The following is a 21,378-nucleotide window of genomic DNA, read 5'->3' as shown; positions in this document are numbered from 1 at the left end:
ATAGATATCGGGGCAGTCACTTCAAAAATGGTGAAAAATTTGTTGTTAAACAAGTTTAGAGACGCTACGATGGCTGAACGATGTGCGCATGAGTCAGCTCAAAAGCCTTTGGTGCTTTTCTTGTCATACAGAAGGACCTAGCTGTCCCCAGCTACATATCGAAGAAGCTAGACTTCTTCTCACATTATATATTCTTTGGCGTGGATCTGTTTAAACTGTAATTGATAGCTTTAAATAACTATTATATGATTTTTAAGTTTTTTAATTCAATAGGAGAAACTCAGAAAAAAACAGAATAATTTTTTCACATAATTAATGGATCATTAAAATATTCATCAAGAAAAGAAACAATATATAAATTAAAAAACTTTTATGTCAGACAAATGTTAAGAATTATGAAATGAAAAGCTATTTTTAAACTTTAATTTATGATAACAATTTCCAGCTATGGTCTCAGCAAACCTAACCTATAATTTTTCTTTTTAGTACAATGTGCAATATTCCCCCATTTTGAAACAGTTTGCAACAATATTGTTTGTAATCTTTTTAAACGAGGATATAACAAGCAAATACAGATTTTATTAATATAAATAGAAAATTTTATAACAAATTTAATTAGTATAAGAGCATTTAAATTTATGAAATTTATATTAGGAAGAAAAAAAAACTTTAAAAATGTGCTATCATGATAATAAGAATCAGCTTGACAAATGTAACCCGTCTTATAATTTCTTTTCCAACCCATTTGTAAATAAAAAGACATAATTCACTTTTTTGTCTTCATTAAAGATATAATAAAAATGTACCTATATTTGAAATCTAATAAAATTTTATTACAGTTTGGCACCCAACTCGTAATTATCTTCACAATTTTAAAAACTAAAAAATTCACTGCCAAAATTCGCATAAATTATATGCAATATTTTTAAGCCTCAGGTAATAATACTGAACTTGGGACATGCATACTGCCGTTGATATATTGAAAATGCACAAGTGGAATTCCAGATTACCATAAACTGAATAAAATCACTTCTTGTTCGGATTTTTTTTTTTTCTTAAATATGTCAATAAAATTAAATAATTGGACTGTTTCTATAAAAACAAACCTAAAACTTTAATTTTTTAATTTATCAGTGATTTTTCTAAAAAAAGAGAGTTCGAAAATTATTAAGCAGTCAACTATGAGTAACAAAGAATAATCTGAATGGTCATAGATACCCCAATCCCTACATTTTAACTTAATTCTGAAAAATGCAATTTTTTTCACTAATTCTATTTTTAAGAAAAAATGCATAATAAAAATATATCACAGAGTAATGCAAAAGCTGTTTCAACTATAACTTATAATAATATTATTCTAGATATTTTCCTATTGTATTTGTATGTCATTGTTTATTCTTATGTTTAATCTTTAGAGCAACTAACTTTTTCTTCCATTTTTTTAAAAATAATATGTCAAAATAATTTCATTTACTTACAACTAAAAGGCTTATGTAGCTTCTACTATAGCTTTTTTTTTCTTTTATGATGTTTTGAAATAACTTTGGCTCAATAGATAATTTTTATGTAAAGAAAAAATTGGTTTGTATGAGAAAATATGCAGATTTTATCTCAATATTTCAACTTTTGATAGCTTGTTAAACAATCTATTAAGTTATGAATATTTCATGCATGTTTAAAAACATTCAAAAGCTTCTTTTAATAAATAAAAAAAAATAAAAACATTATTCATCAATTTTTTTTTAAAAAATAATAAATAATTAATAAAAAATTTCTAAATAATAAATTAAGAAATAAAATAAAAATTAATTAATAAATTGTTGGAAATTTTTAGTTTGAAGAGGGGGGAAAATTGTGAATGGCTGATTTACATATGTAGCAGATACAGTTTCACAGATTCTGTTCATTTATTATTTTGATAAAATATTATTTTAGAAATGTTACATCTTTAAAATGCAACTAAATAATTTTTTTTTAAATAAATTCGTAGACAAATTAAAAATAATTTGTTTAAGATTAGTAAAAAAAAACAATTTAATAAGGTATACATTTTTTTATTATTCTTTGTTTTATCTTAAAAACATTTTAAACAACTATGCTTTTTTTTATAATAAAAATAAACTCTTATTAATTATCTATAAAAATAATAGTAACATTCCAGTTCATATAAAAGTAAATAAATCTCCATTTTGTTTTAAAAAGTACAAATTTTTTAAAAACTTCAATTAAGATATCAATACAAAACATACAATACAAACTTTATATGACTAGAAGGCACTAATGATTGTTCCAAATTCCACATTTTGACTACAAATGCAATTGTTTTATGAAACAGTGAAAATTAAGCTACGCTTTTACACAAATAACTCAAAAGAAACACAAAATTTGATAATTATAGAAGAAAACACATCTCGAAACCGCATCAACTTTTGTTAAATACAAATAATTGATCAAACAAAGCTGTAATTAATACAAATAATTAAATGACAAATAATTAAATGAAATTTGCCGAAAAAAATTTAAAATGTGAGTCATTAGCACAAACTAAAGTATGATTAATACACAAATGAGAAATTTCGATCAACAATAGTTTTTCCTGATTCACATGAAATAAAATATATTTTAACCAAGTTATTTTCAATTAGTATCTTTTAATTCAAGAATGTAAAAGTTTTCAGTTTTGATTTCTTTTAATCAACAATTTCAAATCTGAGAGGGAAAAAAAATTTATTTCATATAAATTGATAAAAACACAATGCTATACTAACTCAAAATAAGTATAAGTTTAATAATGCTAAAATTGAGAATGTAGAATTATGAAATTGCAAATAAAAATATGTGACTACGGGTGAAATTAGAACAAAAAATTTTAATTTTTCACATGTTTATAAAAAACACTATGTTGTTCTAGCTTAAAAGATATAAATTTTAAAATAATAAAATTATAAATTTATAAAATTATACTTTATAACCTCAAAAATTTTAGAAATTACTTATCACACAAACTCAAAACAATTCGTAAGTTTATCAATGTTAAAAGGTATTTAAAAATAGATGATTTCAGTTAAAAAAAACTAAGAATTCATAGTAAAAATTTGGAGTTAGCTAAAAAAAATTCTTTCAAATATGGATTTGAAAAATTCTGTAACTGTTACAAATACAAATTAATTAAGGAAATTAAAACTCCTGAGTTATGCTAAATATTTTTGCATTAAAATATGAAAGTTTTAAGACACACTTTTATTTATACAAATTTGAACAAATTTAAAGAACGATAAATTTTGTTTATGAAATAAATGTGCCTAAAGAAAATTAGCATTTGGATTTGTGGAACAATAATAAAGGAAATAAACAGTTGGTTTAACATTACATTAATATACGTAATTGTTAATCACATATTCATTAGTACATAATAATAAAAAATTATAATTCTGAACGAACAGGGAATCAAAATTAGTTTTTCTTTAATGAAGTTTGAACAATCAATTCATTTATTATTTGAACAATACACTTAGAGATGATTACATTGATACAATGATCATTAAGCTTTAAATAGGTATTACAAATACATGAAAAATTGTTTTAAAAAAGAAAGCTTTAACAAGTTATATATATATTTAGTTTTTTTTTTTATTCTATTTTACAAGTCAAAAAAATAGTGACTAGCAGAGTTCATATTAATCTTAATTCCATTGATCAACTTCAAAATTTAATACAATTTAAATAAGTGTGCAAGAATAATAAAAGTTAATTTTACATATGAATTAGTTTTATATTTCTGAAACAATATTTGCCACTTAAGTTGTAATTGCTCAACTAATTTAATAATTTTCTCTCTGTTCAATTAATAATACACCAATAATTGTATTTTAAAAGCATTTTATTCTTCAGAAACAAAATCAAGATTTCATAGTGTGAAGAATATTCATACATCTATTCCTTTAAAAAAAAAAAAAAAGTAAGTAAGACAGCCATTTTAAAGTTTAGTTACTGATCATGCCTACTCAATACTGTAGAAAAAAATACAATTATCTGTAACAACCAAAACCCCTAATATCTTAGAGCATCTTGAATCATTAACAGTATTTCAGTGCATCCATTTAACCAAAGTAACACAGTTGGAAAAAAGCATAAGTTCACTAGCTAGTAACCATAATACATATATTTGTAATCATTAAAAAGTATTTGTACATTCAAAAAAGTATTTGTACATTCAAAAAAGAAATGCTTAAATACAAAAAAACAAAACATTCACTAAAATAATACTATAAATGTTATAAAAAACAATTAACTACCATATTCTGACTAGTAAACAATAGATAAATTATGGCTTTATAAATATTAACTTAATGTAAAGTGAGCAATTGGTATTTTTACAAATGTATATATTTATGGCAATCATAACTTTAAAATCAGTCACACATGCTTTAATGATGAAGTGCTACCCAACAGAATTATTTTGCTTTCCTGAAAAGACAAGGGAAAGTATAACTAAATGTATTCAAATTGTTAACAAAAACAAAATTGTTATTAAGCTGCTTTAACATTTTAAATACATTTGAATATTATCAGATACAAAACTGAACTAGAATAAAAATGATGTAATATTATGGGCTAACATAAGCTCACATGATTAATCTAAAGTTGACAGCATGTCTTACACATATGTGACTAACTATAAATCAGCTGATTATTTTTTAACCAGGTCATTTGATGACACTTCCACAGAGACTTTAAAGAGCAAGGTACATTTGTAATAAAAGTAAACTAGTGCAATTTCAACAAATTAAAAAGATTTTTGGACCTAAATTTTGAATTTTATCTTTTAATTTTTCAAAACTTAGTGAAGGGTTAATTTTGAATATTTCAACAACAACAATCTAAACTGAGAGCAGGCATGCGATTGCTGGAAGAAGAAATAATCTGAAATTTTTTTTTGCTCAATTTGTATCTTTTTAAGCACTTAACAAAGTTTTATTTTTGTATGTCGAATATAAATAAAAGACTCAATTTTATGCACAAAAGTAACGTTAATAAAATATAAAAAGAGAAAAAAATTATTTTTATTAAATAAATTATTTTTTTATCAACACATAATATAAATATATATATATAGCAAAATTTACATATTCCTCCTTTTTTGCAAGTTGTCATCGCATCAAAACAATAAAAAAAAGATTCTAAAAATTATGAAATTTACGGCAATAACTGAAAAAAGTTCGATTAATGAAAAATAACTCAGTAAAATAAAAGTTTGAGAAAAAAACTAGAAAAAATACCATTTTTTTCCAGCGTATGATCTTTTAAATGTCTGCCATTTGGGAATTACATTTCTGATTATCAATTTTGTACTTTTGTGTTCGCCTCAGTAGTTCAATAATTCTAGCGGAAGTTATTTTTTTTAGTCTCGCGTCATCGAAGTTGCGTTTTTCTATCTACGTAAAAAAAAGAAGCAATCCCGAATGGACTAGAACTTAGAAATAAGTAGGATGATCCTGAGAGCGAAATAAATGTCTCGTTAACAAAATTTTATGTAAGTAGCAAAATTCAAATTTTACATTATCAGAACTTCAAGAAAATTGTGGTTGAATATAAATTATTGACTTGCAGAAGTCCACAACAGTCTTATAATTCGCGGAATTCCATGAATTAGAGGAAAAATCACATGCCTGCTGGAAAATATAGAAAACAAGCAGGAAAAGCTAAAAGATCAGAGAGTTAAATATATGCTGCATATATACAGCTACAGATCACTCTCAGAATGAAGGAGAAAGTATATTGATGCACCATAGCTGAAATGTGACCTTGAAAAGTTTAAAATTAGAAGAAAATTTCAACATTTAAAAGGAATTTCAAGTGCATTGTCAGATTTTACCCTGGAAGAATTACATGTATAATCTTAATATATTAAAAAGCATGTATCATTAGCTAATCTAACTTAACAAAATTAAGATTTTATTTTTTGCTAATGAAATAAAGAGTATTAAAGATTCATTTTTAAGAGCAGTATATTCTCATTTGAAATTATAATTCTATGTTTATCACTGAAATGAAAAAAAATTGTGCAATATGTTGGCTAATAAGCCATAATAGCATATCAAATACACAGGAAATTAAAAGCAGGACAAATCAAATGCATACAAATAATTAAATGCATATTGGCTTTTGAATAATTTTCTTTCAATGTATAACTTATTAAACAAATTAACAGGTGCCATCACATCTATTGAACAGTATGTAGACAGAAGTGAAAAAAGTAAATTTGAATAAAATTATCTTAATGAAATCAATATATGTAATTATTATTTATGTTAATTATGCTCATTTATTTATTAATATAATTCTTTCTCATAATTTTTAATTCATAATTTTTTTCCTGAGAAATAGCTCAGCAGCATTTTTGAAAGCAGTACTTCCATAATAATGATTTACTGCAATTCAATTGTAATCAAGTTAATATAATATATATGATAAGCAAAGCCTTGTTGCATCAAAACTGAACTACAAGAAAGAAAAAATATTTGAAAACTTTGCATCAAATTTGACATGATCAAATAATATAAAAATTCGATGAAAGTAGAAAAAACTGTAAAGTTTAAAAGAAGAAAAAAACGAAAATTAAAACAGGTAAAGATAATTAAAACAAGTAGGTGAAAATAAAGCAGTACTTCCAAAATAATGATTTACTTTGATTCAATCAAGTTAATATAATATATATGATAAGCAAATCCTTGTTGCATCAAATCTGAACTACAAGAAAGAGAAAATATTTAAAAACTTCGCATCAAATTTGACATGATCAAATAATATAAAAATTCGATGAAAGTAGAAAAAACTGTAAAGTTTAAAAGAAGAAAAAAAACGAAAATTAAAAAAAATACTACGAAATTTTCTTTTTAAATACAGTAGGGAACCGATTATCCGGAACGATCGGGACCATCGCTATTTCGGATAACTGATTTTCCCGGTTTTCTGAATCGCTACAAAAAGCCGTTTTTTTTATTGTTAAACCCAACTAAAAAAAAGTATTTAGAAATAATCTAAAAAAGAAGAAAAAACGAGGAAGTAATAGACTAATGATTGTTTATAAAATGATGGTAAGGTAAACATCTTTCAAAAAAGAAAGAAAAATCCTAAAATCTTCTGAGGAAAAAAAAACTTTTTTTTTAAAAAAATGGCGGGAACATTTATCGAATTTCATTCCGGTTTTCTGATTTCCGGATAACGGGTTCTGCACTGAATTTTAAAATTATAATTTCAGACAGATTTTTTTTTTATCTTTTGTTCAAAATTATCTCATTAGAAAATTATTTAAATTTTTTACTTTTCTTTCTTTAAAAAATTATATCTTTTTTTTTTTTTTTTAAACTTCAGGCTAATTTTCTGCGGTACAAAATATAACTGTGATATTTGATTCAACAGTTTTCAAGTACTAAGAAAACAAACTCGTGCATAATTTTTTCAGTCACTCTATCTATGATTGCTAACTCACAATAAAATCTAAAAAATTTAAATAACTTACCATTGTTAAAGGGCAAAAAAGTTAGGGTAACAACAATGTTATCGTCATTCTCAATTACATTTGCAGATTGAAAGGAACTTAACATGGGTCTACTAATTGACTTACGAAACTCGATGTCATTATAGGCATGACTCTGGAAGAAAAAAATGAAAAATTAAGAAATTATTTATTAAAAAATTAAATTAATTCTCTTGCTAAAAATTTATCAATGCAAGCATTAAAAGTTTACAACAGGGGTGGGTAATTGTTTTGAAGCAAGGGGCCATTTCGTAGAAGCATGGGTTGGGAGAGAGTCATATCTTAAAAAAAAAATTTACCATAAAAATCTGTAAAAATAAATACAATAGTGGCAGTTTAATACAAATTATTTACTCTCCTAATAATAAATAACCATTTTAAATCAATGTTTTTTGTTTTCTTTTGTAGATTTTTGGCACTTAGCTTTGCTATAATGTTGTGAAGAAGCGAAAAATGATTCTGCAAACAGAAATTTCATTTGTAAACAATATATAAAACATAAAAAAATTACAAAAATTTTAAAATTAATAAAAAAAACTATAATTAGTAAACAATCAGCAAAATTGATAAAATTGTGGCAATTACAGTTTTTCTGTGTACTCCCTTAACTACACACCTGTCCAAGGTAAATTTTCTTCACTGACTTGGCAGATCACATAAAAACTGTTAGGCTAATATTTTAACATCCCTGATTTAATATAATATTTTAACTTTATTTTGAATAAATTATAAAGAAAAAAATTAAATGATGATATAAAGCATCATGTAACAATTAATAATATTATTTAGTTATGAGTAAACTACCAAGTTTCAAGAATAGAAAGAAAAAGAAATAAAACATAAATAAAGTTTAAAAAAAATATGATTAAATAATACACTAAATTTACAGCAAACTGTTAAGTTTCAAGGGTATAAAGAAAATTAAAAGAGCATGAAGTCACATTTTAAAACAAGTCTTAGCAATGTAATTAAGTTTATCTTTATAAAAAGTTATGCTATAACGAAGTTATCAGTAAAACATATTGACAAAAGCATAAAATGGTTAATAATAATTTATTTTACCTTTAAATTATTGCATATAAAATCTAACTGCTGATGCCAATATCCTCGCCCAGGACTATGAGGAGGTAATTGCTTAAGGACAGGTGATAAAGGGTTTTTCACTTTTGTTGGAGAAAATTGGACATATTTCTCAATGGAAGCTACAGAACTTTGAACTCCAACACTTTTCTTCTTAATAAGAGGTGTTTCATCAAGTTTAGGCAAATTGATCTGTCAAAGATTAGTTATTTTGAATATTCCATTAGAAAAACAGCCAGACTAGATAAACACAGTTAAAAATTTCTGAATCACATAAAAATAAGTTACATGTTAAGTTACGAAAAAAATAGAAAATTAAATTAAACAATCCCTTTTTTTTCTCACTAATTCATAAAAATTCTGAAATTATGTTTTACAAGTTAATTTTTTTCATAATAAAACCTTGGAAAATTCAATTTAGAAGAAAAAAGTTAAGGTTGGAAAAATGGTTTACCTAATAAAAAAAAAGACATTTTCAACATAAAAATATATTTAATGATTCATCCTTCAAAATAAGGGATTATATTTTATTATTGATACTAATTATAAACTCCCTAAGCTAAAAAATAACTAGGTACTTCTAACTCAATTCTATTACTTGAAAAAAAAATGCATTGATTGAATTTCTCCATGTTTTCAGTGGAGAGTGGCCAGGTTCTTTTCATAGCGAGAAAAAAAAACTAGTTTAGATATATAAGTTTCTTCCAAGCAAAGTGAAAGAAAATGGAAAACTCTTTTTAAAAAAAGAAAGATCAAATAATAAAGCAATTTTTTTTTTAACAGTTTAACATTACAATCTTGATCTGTTTAATTCAGCAATAACTTTTAAGCTGCTTTATTCATTACACCAATGCTATTTAGTTATACCTGATATCAAAAACAAAATCAATATTCAAAATTGACAACAAAAATAATACATTGATATAAAATATTTTGATACCTAAAAATACATTAATATTAAAAACTCATAATAAAAATTAACCAGTTAATAAAATTTATGATTGTATTTACGAGCAAATGGTACAAATAGTAAATGCATTAAACAGAATAAAAATAAACTAAAAAGAAAAAAATATGTGCATAAAAAATACGTTAAAAATAACATAAGTTTGCATGACAATTTATATAAAATTGAAAAGTATTTATTTCCAACCTAATTATTCGTAAAATTTTATTAGGTGTTCCTATTTATTTAGAGCCAAAAAGAGAATAATTTAAATTCCTTTTAAAAACAAATTATTATAGTAAAGGTTTAACATATATTAAAATTGAGTAAAATATTTAAATAATTTTAATTACAGTAGTTTATTTTTTAAAAAATAAATAAATAAAAGTGAATATAGTACATTTTTGTGTTGTATGAAATTTTACTTGTTTAAAATAAAACTCTTCAATCTTATTTTCAATTTCTTCCATTTTGTCCAGTTTCTTCAAGTTCCCTGGATGATATAGATTTCTCCCTGAAGAAATCATAATCCTGAATTTTTAAAGACTGTCTTTTATACTTAATTAGATATATTTACATTATACTGGAAAAAATTTGTGTTCCAAAAACTGTTTCATACTATTTGTAAGTAAAATAAAGAATGCAAATTGGATGGAGTATTTATCATTCAATTCTTACTGAATATGCATTAAGGTAAAATATTACAATAAAAATTCCTTTCTTAATAAATTTCATTTAAAAAAATGGGATAATTTTTATTATTTAAATTTTATTTCATGTAAAAAATGACCTGAAATATTTTTTTTCTCTTTTTTAAATCTGACAGACATAATACAACACTGCTCAAAAGAAAAATTAAGATAATTTTAATTACATAAAAATTTGCTGGTGATGTCTTCCTTGAATATGGATTCTGTTTGCATTTTCAAAAATAAGTTATAGGAGCATAAAAATAAAATTATATAGTTCAATATTCCTCTTTATAATATGGAATTTTTCAAAAAAGATTCTAAATTTCTTACCTTTTAAATCGAAATTACTCATTTATTTTTAGAATACAGTTTTTAACAGATCAATTTACGAATAACTACTGCATTTTTATGAAGATATTCTATGAATACAAACCTAATTTAGAGGAATGTTTTTTCATTTTTTCCATTAAATATTTTTAATTGAATTACCTCTGGTGTTTCATTGCCATCTACATATAACTTATGACCACAATACTGGCAAAACTTTGAAATCATAGGATTATCTTCTTTACAGAGACTGCATATTTTCTTTAATCTTTGCCCACAGTAAATGCAGTGTTTGGCTGACAATGTGTTCCTCTCTTGACAAACAGTGCAAATCTCGGAGTCCTTTTCACATTTTTTACAAGAATATAAACTGCTGTTTAAATCACTGGTTCCAAGCTTTAAAGAAAAAGAAATGTTAATTAAAATAATTTGTTTTAAAATCTATATTGAAGGGCGGTATAGCATTGAAAGAGGCATTAAAAATTTAATTAGATTATTTCAAAAATAACGTTCTCCTGCAACAGCCAGTTGTCAGTTAAAGGGAGTTGTTTCTAATGCCACTTGTCAATACCAGCAAGTCAGTTGGTGAAACAAAACGAATTTAACGCAGATGGCGCATTTCTTGTTTTTCAGTGGTGCAATCTATGGCCAAGAATATGACTACAGCCACACACATGTCACAGCCCGTTTATAAGGTGGACCCATTCATTCATTCACTGATTGCAATTTTGACCTGAAGCAGAGAATGATCAATCGCCAATTCAGTACCCCCTGAGGTATAAAATGTTACGCGAACATAATGGACGTTTTGACCTGACAGATTTAACATGCAAAAGTCACAAATTACTACACGGCCTGCGGGGATCAAACTCACGACCTCTTCGACATGGGCCCGAAGCTTTACCAAACAGGCTATCCGGCCCTGTTAAGGGGAGTAATGGACATTAAAAGGCTTTACTACTTTGAGACAAACAGCAGGACAATGGCAATGTGGTCAGCATTACCCACCAGATGCCATACTTCAAACATCATTAAATGAATGGACCATTTTAATTTGCTACCCGCTAAAACTTTTTTTTTCCAAGAAAGAAATTTAAAATAACTTTACTCTGATCATTAACAGACAACTTTCAGTAGGAAAAATATAAAGACATTCTTTAATTAAAATTACTATTTTAAGCCCTCTGTTGGTCCTGGCATTTTCGGAACACCCGACAAATAGTTCTTTTGCAATTAACTTATTTTTTGTTATTTTTTAATAAATGACATCATCAGAGGTTCATACAGGCAGAAATTGGGGCCACTTGGCAACACCTTTACAAAATTCAAATGTTAAAAAAACGGCCCTAGCACAAAATTAAAATTCTTAAAAACATCCCCTTCACCAAAATTCAAATTTGTAAAAAAGGCCCCTTTACGAACTTTCCCTTAATATAAATGATCACATAAAATTGTTAAAAAGCGAATAATCGGAAAACGACGAAATTTTTCGGCAGGCAACGTCGAGAATCTTACAAGTCAAAACTCAAATATGAAATACCCTTATCGTGATAGTGTATTAAAAATATCAGAGTTTGAAAAATCTAGTGAAAAAGGTCCAACAAAATTATCATCCAACAACAGGAAGTTACGATGGATTCCCTCTCCATGAATCGGGCGTGAAAAGGGCAGAACTGTGAAAAGGCAAAAACCATGTAAAAAAACTTAATAACTTCCAAACAAAAACTGACGTTAAACGACATGAATTTACGATCGAAGCGCATAAAAAATGTCAGAACTTTAAAAAAAATATGAGAAGCTGTAAACTTAATAAATAAATAACCGTGGAAAAAACATTAAACGATGTAAACTAACAATGGAATTGTCAGGAATCGAAAGTATCAAAGATTGATAGCACGAGTTTGAATTTTGCAAGTAGGAACAACGTAATAATTACATCAGAATTCATTTGAAAAACCATGGGGAAGCGGCAGAAAAAACTATGTAAAAAACACATGGATATTTATAAAAAATGTGGAGTAAAAAAAATTATTAGGTACTAAAACAGAGCACTTTTCGGTAAAATTATTTCTCTGCAAAAATAAGTTTTTTCGCAAAAAGATTTTTTTATTATATTTTTTTTTACAAAAATCGGTTGCAAAAAACATCTATCATTTTCTTCAACCCAGATCTTGTTATAAGAATGACAGAAATATCAAATTTTAAAGCACAAAAAAGAGTATTACCAGAATAAGGTCACCTTTATCATTCAATCCACCAGCACCAATTGAAAAATCTGGAACAACATCTTCATTTCCAAGAAAAAATGTTGAATTTTTAATTTCTTTAGAGGAATTTTCTTCTAGTAGAAGAACGTTTTCATTTTCAAATAATGTTTTATCCTCGTCTAAACTTTCACCAATACTGCTTGTATCCTGGGAAGAGTTATGACTGTTATTTAGTAGTTCCTCCTCATCAGATAATTCAATATTTACTCCAAGATTTGAAGAACGCAAGATCCCGTTGGACAAACTTCTAAACGAAAGTTAAGAAACGTTTTATTGATTTAATAAAAATGAGCAAAACGTTGTGAAACATCTGATAGGTATCAAAACAAGAAGAAATTTAAAATAAAAGAAATAAATTAACTTCACCCTTATTAAAAAAAAAAAAAAAAAAAAAAAAAAAAAAACGATTTCACAAAAAAAAATTTCTACAAATATTCTAGACAATCAAACAGAATTAAAAGGAAGAAAATCAGTTTTTTTTAATACAAATTGGATTTTTTACTCAAACCAGATTTTTTGATTTTATTTATATACAAATCAAAATTAAAGTTTTAATTAACTATATTAATAATGCTCAATAATATTTAAAAACAATATTGTAAATGAAATACTTAATATTTCTGTATATTATAATATCCTATAATAAATGTATTTTTATTTGCACGGCATTATTTGTGTTTTTCATGTCATTTTTTAAAAAATTTAATTTTTTTCCTTCTTAATCACTTTTTATGAATTTTGAATATTTTTCATCTTAACATTTTGTTTGTAAATTATTTTTAGATAAATTAATGACAATATTACATTGAATCTTGTTATTTTAAAAGCATTTTGCTTATGAATTAATGCTTGCTTAATTTTGCTTAAGAATATTTTTTTTAAATATAAATTAAAGTAAATATTACATTGAATTTGGTTATTTTAATTGTCTTAAATGACAAGTGGTGATGTTGAATAGAGATTTTCCAGCATATAAAAGTTTGCCTTTAAACAAAAGGTAATTTTTCAACTTGAAGAATATCAAACATTTGGCAATATATTGCAATTATAATGTTTTTGGAGAGTGTCACTAAAAATAATTAATTTCCTTCTTATCTTTATCAGATTGATTTATTACACATGATATTTCATAACTGACATATTTCTTTTGATTATTGCTCTATTTTCAACTAAATATATAAAAACAAGTTATGATTGATATTTCTTTTAATAAAAAGCTTAAAAAAACATGTTTTTTTTTAAAAAAACTTTCCATTTCCAAACCTTTTTTTACAGTTTTTTTGGGCTTTTTGTTAATTTATTTTATATGCATTTTTTTAAAATTTTTATGTTAGCAACATCCTAGCCTTGATTATTATAAAATAGTCGCTAAAAAATAAAATCATAGTTGTTTTTATTCAAGCTCAATATTTTCCTGAAAGACAAATACCATATTTATCAGTTAGATATCAAATGAAGAATTAATTAGTTTTGATCTGGAAATAACAAAATCAATTATTCTAAACCACTCTTGTGAGAAAAAAATTCTCTTTATTACTTTTATACAAAAACTACATGTTTAATAAATTATAAAATATTCATATAAACACAAAACTATTTAAGTTTAGGTTTATTACACCAATTTAAATAGGTATAATGTTAAAATATTTAATGTATGTGTAATGAAATTGAAATATGTTTGTCAAATAGCAAATTATTTTACATACAGATAACGGAAAGTTATAATTTAGAAGTTTCGCATCACTTTAATTTACATTTAATCTTTCCTATTTACTTTTAATTTGCAGCCTATTGTGAACATCAAATATCATTTAAATTAGACTTAAAAAAAAATCAATACAATTATAATATATTTTTAAATTATATCAACAAAAAAATAAAGACCAAAAGAAAAAAATAAATATTTAATTTAAATCAATAAGCTTCTGAAATATTGAGAGACATAATCTTATTTTAAATAATGGAATCCTGTTTAGTAATACTTAACTCCAGGTCATGATATAACAAAATATTTGTAGTCCAGCAAGCTCATATTATGACACAGAAATGCAAAGCTTAACTGAAATTTTGAACATCTAAACAAAGGCTAAACAGAAGATAAGTTATAATGAAAATTAGCAAAACTTTTTAACATTAGATAAGTATTTAATTAAGAAGAAATTTAAAATAAAATAAATAAAACTAGAATACTGCTTTAAAGACAATTCAAAATCATTTAATACTTTTTATTAACTTAGGTATTTTTAAAAAAAAATAATAATAGAATTACTCAACAGAATTTGGTTTAAAAGGTATAATTTGAGTTCAAATTAATTTTACATAACTTTTTTTTATAATTTATTAGGGAAGATTTTGGTAAAAAATCTAAAAATACCAAGAAATCTAAAAATATAGACAAAATATTTTTTAAAAAATAAAAAAATGCTTGAAATTCACAAGAATGTGAATTCAGGAATTTGAATTCATGTAATTTAAAATACATTGCAAGATTTATATTTACACCATGAATAAAAATGTGAGGTTTTAAATTATTGGATGCATAGGTAGAGGTTTGGGGTTTTCGAATTCCCAAAAAAGATTTATTTTTAAATCATAAAAAATAATCTTTTTATGGGAATTCCAAAAAGTGGAACACAACTACAAAATTTTTCTTCTTTTTTTTTTTAAATTAAAAAAATTTATCCTGAATTTATGGACAATTACATTTAAAAGTAATAAAATTAATATAATGTCACTATGATGACCACAACAAAATTAGATCAGATTTGTTTTCAAAAAGTGAATTTTATGTTTAAATTTAAACATAAATTTTATGCATCGCATTATTCTTTACTTATTAATGAAAAGGAACATGAAGCCAAGTTTGCAAACATATAGGAACAATGTCAAATCCTAGTTTACACACATTATCAGCTACCAGTAATTAGTAATACGTAATGGTGTAGAAAATATGACAGCAAAGATTCTTTACGGTATATATATATACGTAAATATGATACTTTGCGATAACAATATACCCAATAAAATAATATTTTGATCACTATTAAAAAACTATAAATATCTGATTTGATATTATTATTACCACATCGAATAGATAAAGTCGCAAATATTAAATTATTGAATACAATATTATTATTAGGGTTGAAAAATTTTACATCAAAATATTGACAAATGTAAAAATATAAATTAGCATCATCAGAAGAATATTACAATAAATATAATATAAACAGCATTTTTAGACCATATGTAGTGATGTTAAAATTTGCACTAATGTTCATGATATCACACTAGAGCCTAATGTTCACGCAAGCAAAAACACTTTTGGACCTATAATTTATATGATTTAAAAAACTTACACCCATATTCTTTTTGTTGAAAATGTTAATAAATGCTTGTATTTTAATAAACCTACATGGGAGATAAGAAAATTTTATTTAATTTTAAAAATGAAATAATCTTGAGAAATACTTTTAATACATTAAAAATAATAACAGTTTCTCTAATTATTTAGAATTTTTAATTTCAGAAGAAGTTGCCACATGTTTTAAAAAATGATCATCATTTAAAAGGCTGACCCTGGGCACTTGTTAACCAAAATTGCCATTTGCATTACATAGAAAATAACCGGAAATTCTTTGGTTAGAGGCCACTAAAATTTGACTCTGACAACCATAAGACGAATGGTCCCACCAACCTGAAATTGATATGTGATATGCCATTTGGAATTTTGGCTCCGTGTTTTGGCCTGTATTTTTTTTCTAAAATAGCATCTTTTATCATAATTGGAACTAAACATTTTCTGAAATGTAATTTTGCATTAAAATTATCTTATAAAATTTATACAAATAAACTCTGTGGCACGACAGACCAAATAGGTCAAAGGCCTACTGTGCCCATCTGTTTCTTGACCTTGGACTGTAGGGTGGGTACAAGAGCAGATGTACCAGTTGAGCAGTCAGCTGAATGCGGAACTCCCAGTGTTAAGTACCCAAGCATGCCTGGCACTCATTTTAACCCACTGAAGGAATGAAAGGCTGAGTCAACCTTACCCAGCCAGAGGATCGAACCCAGGACCTATGGAAGAAGAGAGCGAAGCGCTTCACACATATTTACCGGGCGTCTTATATATATATAATAGAGACATGTGAAGGGTCCCTGTAGCAGAATTTTTTCAGGCTTTCTGCAACATACCTCTCTAATACTAACATATTTCTGCAACATACTTTTAATAATTACAAATTTACATGCTACTAAATTAAAGTAACAGAAACGTCAACTACAAAAAAAAATTTCTTATTCTTATGTTATAGGAAATATTCTCGCATTTTGTAGGGGGGAAACACACTAATTATTTCTTTTTTTGCATTTTGTATATCATCATCACATTAAAAAAATAGAAAAATCATGAAATTCGTAGTGGAAATCAATAGTAATAACTGCATAAAAAATGCAAACAAAAATTTCTACAGAAAAGAAAACCAAATTTTTTACTTTATTATTCTCAAATGAGAAGAGAAAAATCACAGCATTTCTCTCCACTCTGTTGTGCAAGAAAAGCATCTTTTGAATATAATTCTGAAAAAAAATAAAGATCTTTTGAAAATTTCTACCGAAAAAAAATTTACTTCCCAAAAGAAATATCATTCAACAAGAACTCAGCAATGTTCTTCAACAATTTTGCCATGATTCTGCCACAGGGTGAAGGGTCCAGTAAAAATGTGTATGGAGTGGCAATATCTTAAACCACTCTATACACAGCCATAACTAGTACAAAGAATGAATGGTCTTTGAACTAGTAACTAAATTTTCTTAATTTCTACCCCTGTGGTATGAGTATTTTTATAAAAAAGCATATTTCAAAAGTTGAGGAAAGGAAAAAACACTTACTTTTGAGAATTATGGGTATTATCATCACTTATATGATCAGAAACTTCATCTACAATATCATTTGAAGTACTGGGTTCATTCAAACTTGCAGGTTCATTAGCCTTTCCTTTATCTTTATTCTTTTCAAATTTTGTTGAAGAATGTCTTTCTTCTGCTTTCACAACTTTGAAATTTTTTGTTATCACATTGCTAAACATAGAATGCATTTTGGCATGTATAGCTATGGCACGCACAGTTATTTTTCCAGCAGGTAACGAGAAAGGTGCTACATATTTGATCGTCTCATTACCTTGTACAATACCTGCATACGGTTGAGGTTTTGTTCCATCAAGAGTATAAAATATTTCATGATTTATGCAAGTTTCACAAAAAAGCTCAATTTTTGTATTTGTACTAAGACTTTTTGGTGCACCAAATGACGTTAAATCCAGAGGTACAATATGAGGAGTAGGAATAGAAAATGGTGCCATCGCAGGAGCACAACACAATTAATAATGTTTAGAGAAGGTGTCATAAATGTTGGAAAATTGACTGAAAAATTTATAAAAATGGTAACAGTAGTAAGTGGGAAATTTTCGAACTATTATATATATATTTATAACTACTGACTCTTATGTTATAAATATGCATAGTAACAAATCTAACATTAAGTAAGACACAGGTATACAAATTAGTAATAAATTTAACATTACTATACAAAGTATTTCATTTTTAGAACAAAAAAAGAACATTTAAGTTGATAGAATTTTTGTCTTATACAACCAGTGACGATGTTATTAGAAATGTATCTTTGGTTTGAACATAATGAAAAACCTTAGTAAAATTTACTAAGTAATAGGAGAAGCAAATAATAATAAAAAGTACAATAAAAGAATAAAAAACAGGATTTATTTGAAGATTTAATATTTGTAATAAATTAAACTTATAATTAAGTTTTTTAAGACTATGGTGAAATTTAAGAAAAAAAAAGTTTTAACAAATCATAATTTTTTTTTTATTAATTAGGAATAACTAATGATCGCACAGTGATTTTTGAAATACTATTATTATTTAACAATTAAAAACAAAACTTCCATACATCAACAAGTGCATAAAGTATGTTTTTATTTATAGGTATATTTTGCACACTTACAATATTTCATATAGTTATCACTTGGCACTTTCAAACAAAAATAATTTCACAATAGCCAATAATGTATAAAAAAAAAGAGCCTTTTTAACTGTAAAAGGTATTTTTAATAATTCCTTACTAAGGTGTTCTTATACTTATATTCCTAATTAAATACTTATATATAATTCAATTTTCATTCAGTCATGTTTTGTGAATTAGTATAAGAAGCTTAAAAATTATGCTACTTTAACTGATTGAAAAAAAAGTCAAAGATTATAAAAACAAAAACTCAAATTGCTAATTTTATCAAATTTAGAAAATTTAAAACATTTGTTGCGATTAGTATTATTAGTTCATCGGTTCACTAATTAGGATGTTAAATGCAACCAATTTCAGCAATGTAATTTATAATCTTTAATAATAAGCCTTTAAATTTTTATCTTAGCCAATTTTAAGCAGCAAACTCAAACCAATAAAAATTAAATGAGTGATAGTGGAAAATATTTAAAATATAGAATTGTTTATACACATAAATTAAAAGTCGTACGATACTTAGGGCTGTTTATAATATACTTATTAAAGTACTATTTAAAAAAACTCAATTTTCTAAACCACGTTCCACATAATACTTTACGGTGATTAAAATAGTAGTTTACTAAAATATTTGATAATTATAAAAAGTCAAAATGGTAATACTAAACGAACAAAAATAGTCTACAGTCTTAACTATCTTGTTAATATTGGAGCATAATTTTTTTTAAAAATATTATTAGTTTCATAAGATTTTTATAAACAATACTTATACATTTTTTTAACGATGAAATAATAATTATATATTAAGACACTTACTATATACTAATTCTTGTTTATTAAATTTTTTGATATAATTTAAAATTTTTGTTTGCAACAATTAATAGCTGAAACAAAAGTATAGTTTTTTTCAAATAACGCGTTGAACTTTTTAAACTTAGCGTTTTGATACCATTGAAACAATTGATTCTTGATAAGAGTTAAAGAACGAAAACTGATCAGATTTTCCGTTGCCTCGCGCAAGTTGTATATAATTCGAAACGTTATTTTGAGTGTAAGGATACAGTTAAAATCCAAATGCACGTTTTCAAATCTATGGAGTCCTCACATTTCTAGAGTCATTTTCACTGCCTGCTAAACACTAGCGGCAGTGAATTCAAGGGTCCAAATATACTACTACGCATCTGCGAATTAGTCAAATACAATAAGAATGGTTGCTTTCTCTGCACGGCCACAAGGTGTTTTGGAGTATCGCTGGCAGTGAGAACTGCATTCAAATTTTTTTTGCATTCCAACACGAATCTGATTCGCGATGGCAACGCTTGAATACGTCCTCTAGTGGGTAGTATACTGTCAGGCTTTTATTCAAATTTTCATTTAGTTCAATCAGAATCATTGGTAGAATAGGACGCATTTCTAAGAAGAAAATAAGAAGCAAAATTTCCTTAAAGAAAGGGCAGAAGAACTTGAAGAAAAAGGAAAAAAAACGACCCAGAACATTGGTAAATCATTTGGAAACAAAACACGCCCACCATTTGAAGAGCAATTTATCAATAATTTTTACCTTTCCATTATCAACAAACTTGCAACCGATAACTTCCGATTTCATGATAGTGTAGCGATTCCTTTCTGGAAAATCTTTTTTTAGATCAAATCCCCAAACTGTGCTTCTTCAGCCTACCCTGAGTGGCCGGAATTAAGGATTTTTATTTCATTCCAGAAAGTATCCCGCCAGCGATCAGTCGCACGAAGTTGTTAAGTTTCAATAAATTAATGTTGAGTTTTAGATTCGTCATCCTTGCTCTTTTCACATATTGGAGTCCTCACAAGAAGTATGTGATTAGAGGAAAATAATCTAAACATTTCAAAACCTCTAAATTGGTGACCCGGACTATGAAATAATAAAACTTCTGATCCAGAACAATGGATGACGCCGCCGTAGTCATCCCACCCTTCATCCGAGCTGACCCCACCCTTTGGATCTTTATGCTGGAATCGACGCTTCCGTTCGCAGCTTCTATAAGGCAATCACAGAAGCAAAGACAAAATATAATTACATCGTCGCTCATTTGCTACCGGATACGGCGACGATCGTGCGAGACGTGATCATGCAACCGGATGTCACTGATCCCTACATGGACTTGAAATCCAAAATCATGGAAAGAATCTAAAGCAGAGGAGATCCAACGTCTACTGGTCGGTGAAAATCTCGGGGATAGAAAACTAACTGAGCTCTTGCGGGATGAAACGCAGAGGGGAGAATCACAAGATCGAAGACGAACTGTTTTTCGAAGTATTTATCCAAACGATGCCTCTCCCCGTCCAAACAATTATCGCTTCTATTTCCCCCTTGTCAACGGAGAAAGCTGCCGAAGTTGCTGACAGAATTCTAGCGATCTCGATTCCTCACTCCCCACTTCCCTCAGTCCATTCATCCAAGAGTTCAACATCCCTGCGGCATTCTCAACACCCCCCGTTCTCTGTCCTTCTTCATCGGG

General features: G+C 26.3%; 2 protein-coding genes across 4 annotated transcripts in view; both read right to left on the bottom strand.

Moving 5' to 3' along the window:
- LOC139424922 (uncharacterized) overlaps positions 1–19,975 on the bottom strand; it is a 40,035-nt gene extending 20,060 nt beyond the window's left edge. For both annotated transcript variants that reach the window (XM_071177055.1, XM_071177056.1), the window contains exon 1: positions 19,700–19,975. The gene's annotated coding sequence lies outside the window, so the exon portion shown is untranslated. The remainder of the gene's footprint in view (positions 1–19,699) is intronic.
- LOC107439694 (double zinc ribbon and ankyrin repeat-containing protein 1) lies at positions 3,957–19,520 on the bottom strand. Of its 2 annotated transcripts, none has more exons than XM_043045193.2 (7): positions 19,436–19,520; positions 17,740–18,270; positions 12,811–13,099; positions 10,748–10,981; positions 8,603–8,812; positions 7,523–7,655; positions 3,957–4,467 (listed from the first exon to the last, which is right to left on the bottom strand). In XM_043045193.2, exons 2-7 carry the CDS (start codon positions 18,207–18,209, stop codon positions 4,442–4,444), a joined length of 1,362 nt encoding a protein of 453 aa, XP_042901127.1. In that variant the 5' UTR covers positions 18,210–18,270; positions 19,436–19,520; the 3' UTR covers positions 3,957–4,441. The 2 variants fall into 2 exon arrangements, with proteins under 2 accessions (XP_042901127.1, XP_042901126.1); XM_043045192.2 differs by having other exon boundaries at positions 19,378–19,518.
- Positions 19,976–21,378: the final 1,403 nt, after the last annotated feature.

Source organism: Parasteatoda tepidariorum, chromosome 2 (genome assembly GCF_043381705.1).
Source record: "Parasteatoda tepidariorum isolate YZ-2023 chromosome 2, CAS_Ptep_4.0, whole genome shotgun sequence".
NCBI lineage: Eukaryota > Metazoa > Arthropoda > Arachnida > Araneae > Theridiidae > Parasteatoda > Parasteatoda tepidariorum.
This window is presented reverse-complemented; position numbering and strand designations above follow the sequence as displayed.

Coding starts and splice junctions, on each gene's coding strand:
- LOC107439694 (XM_043045193.2), bottom strand. CDS start 18,209: ATGGCACCATTTTCTATTCCTACTCCTCATATTGTACCTCTGGATTTA. Junction 7,656..8,602: donor TTATATGCAATAATTTAAAG/GTAAAATAAATT, acceptor TTTTTCTTCCAG/AGTCATGCCTATAATGACAT. Junction 4,468..7,522: donor TTTTTTGCCCTTTAACAATG/GTAAGTTATTTA, acceptor TTGTCTTTTCAG/GAAAGCAAAATAATTCTGTT.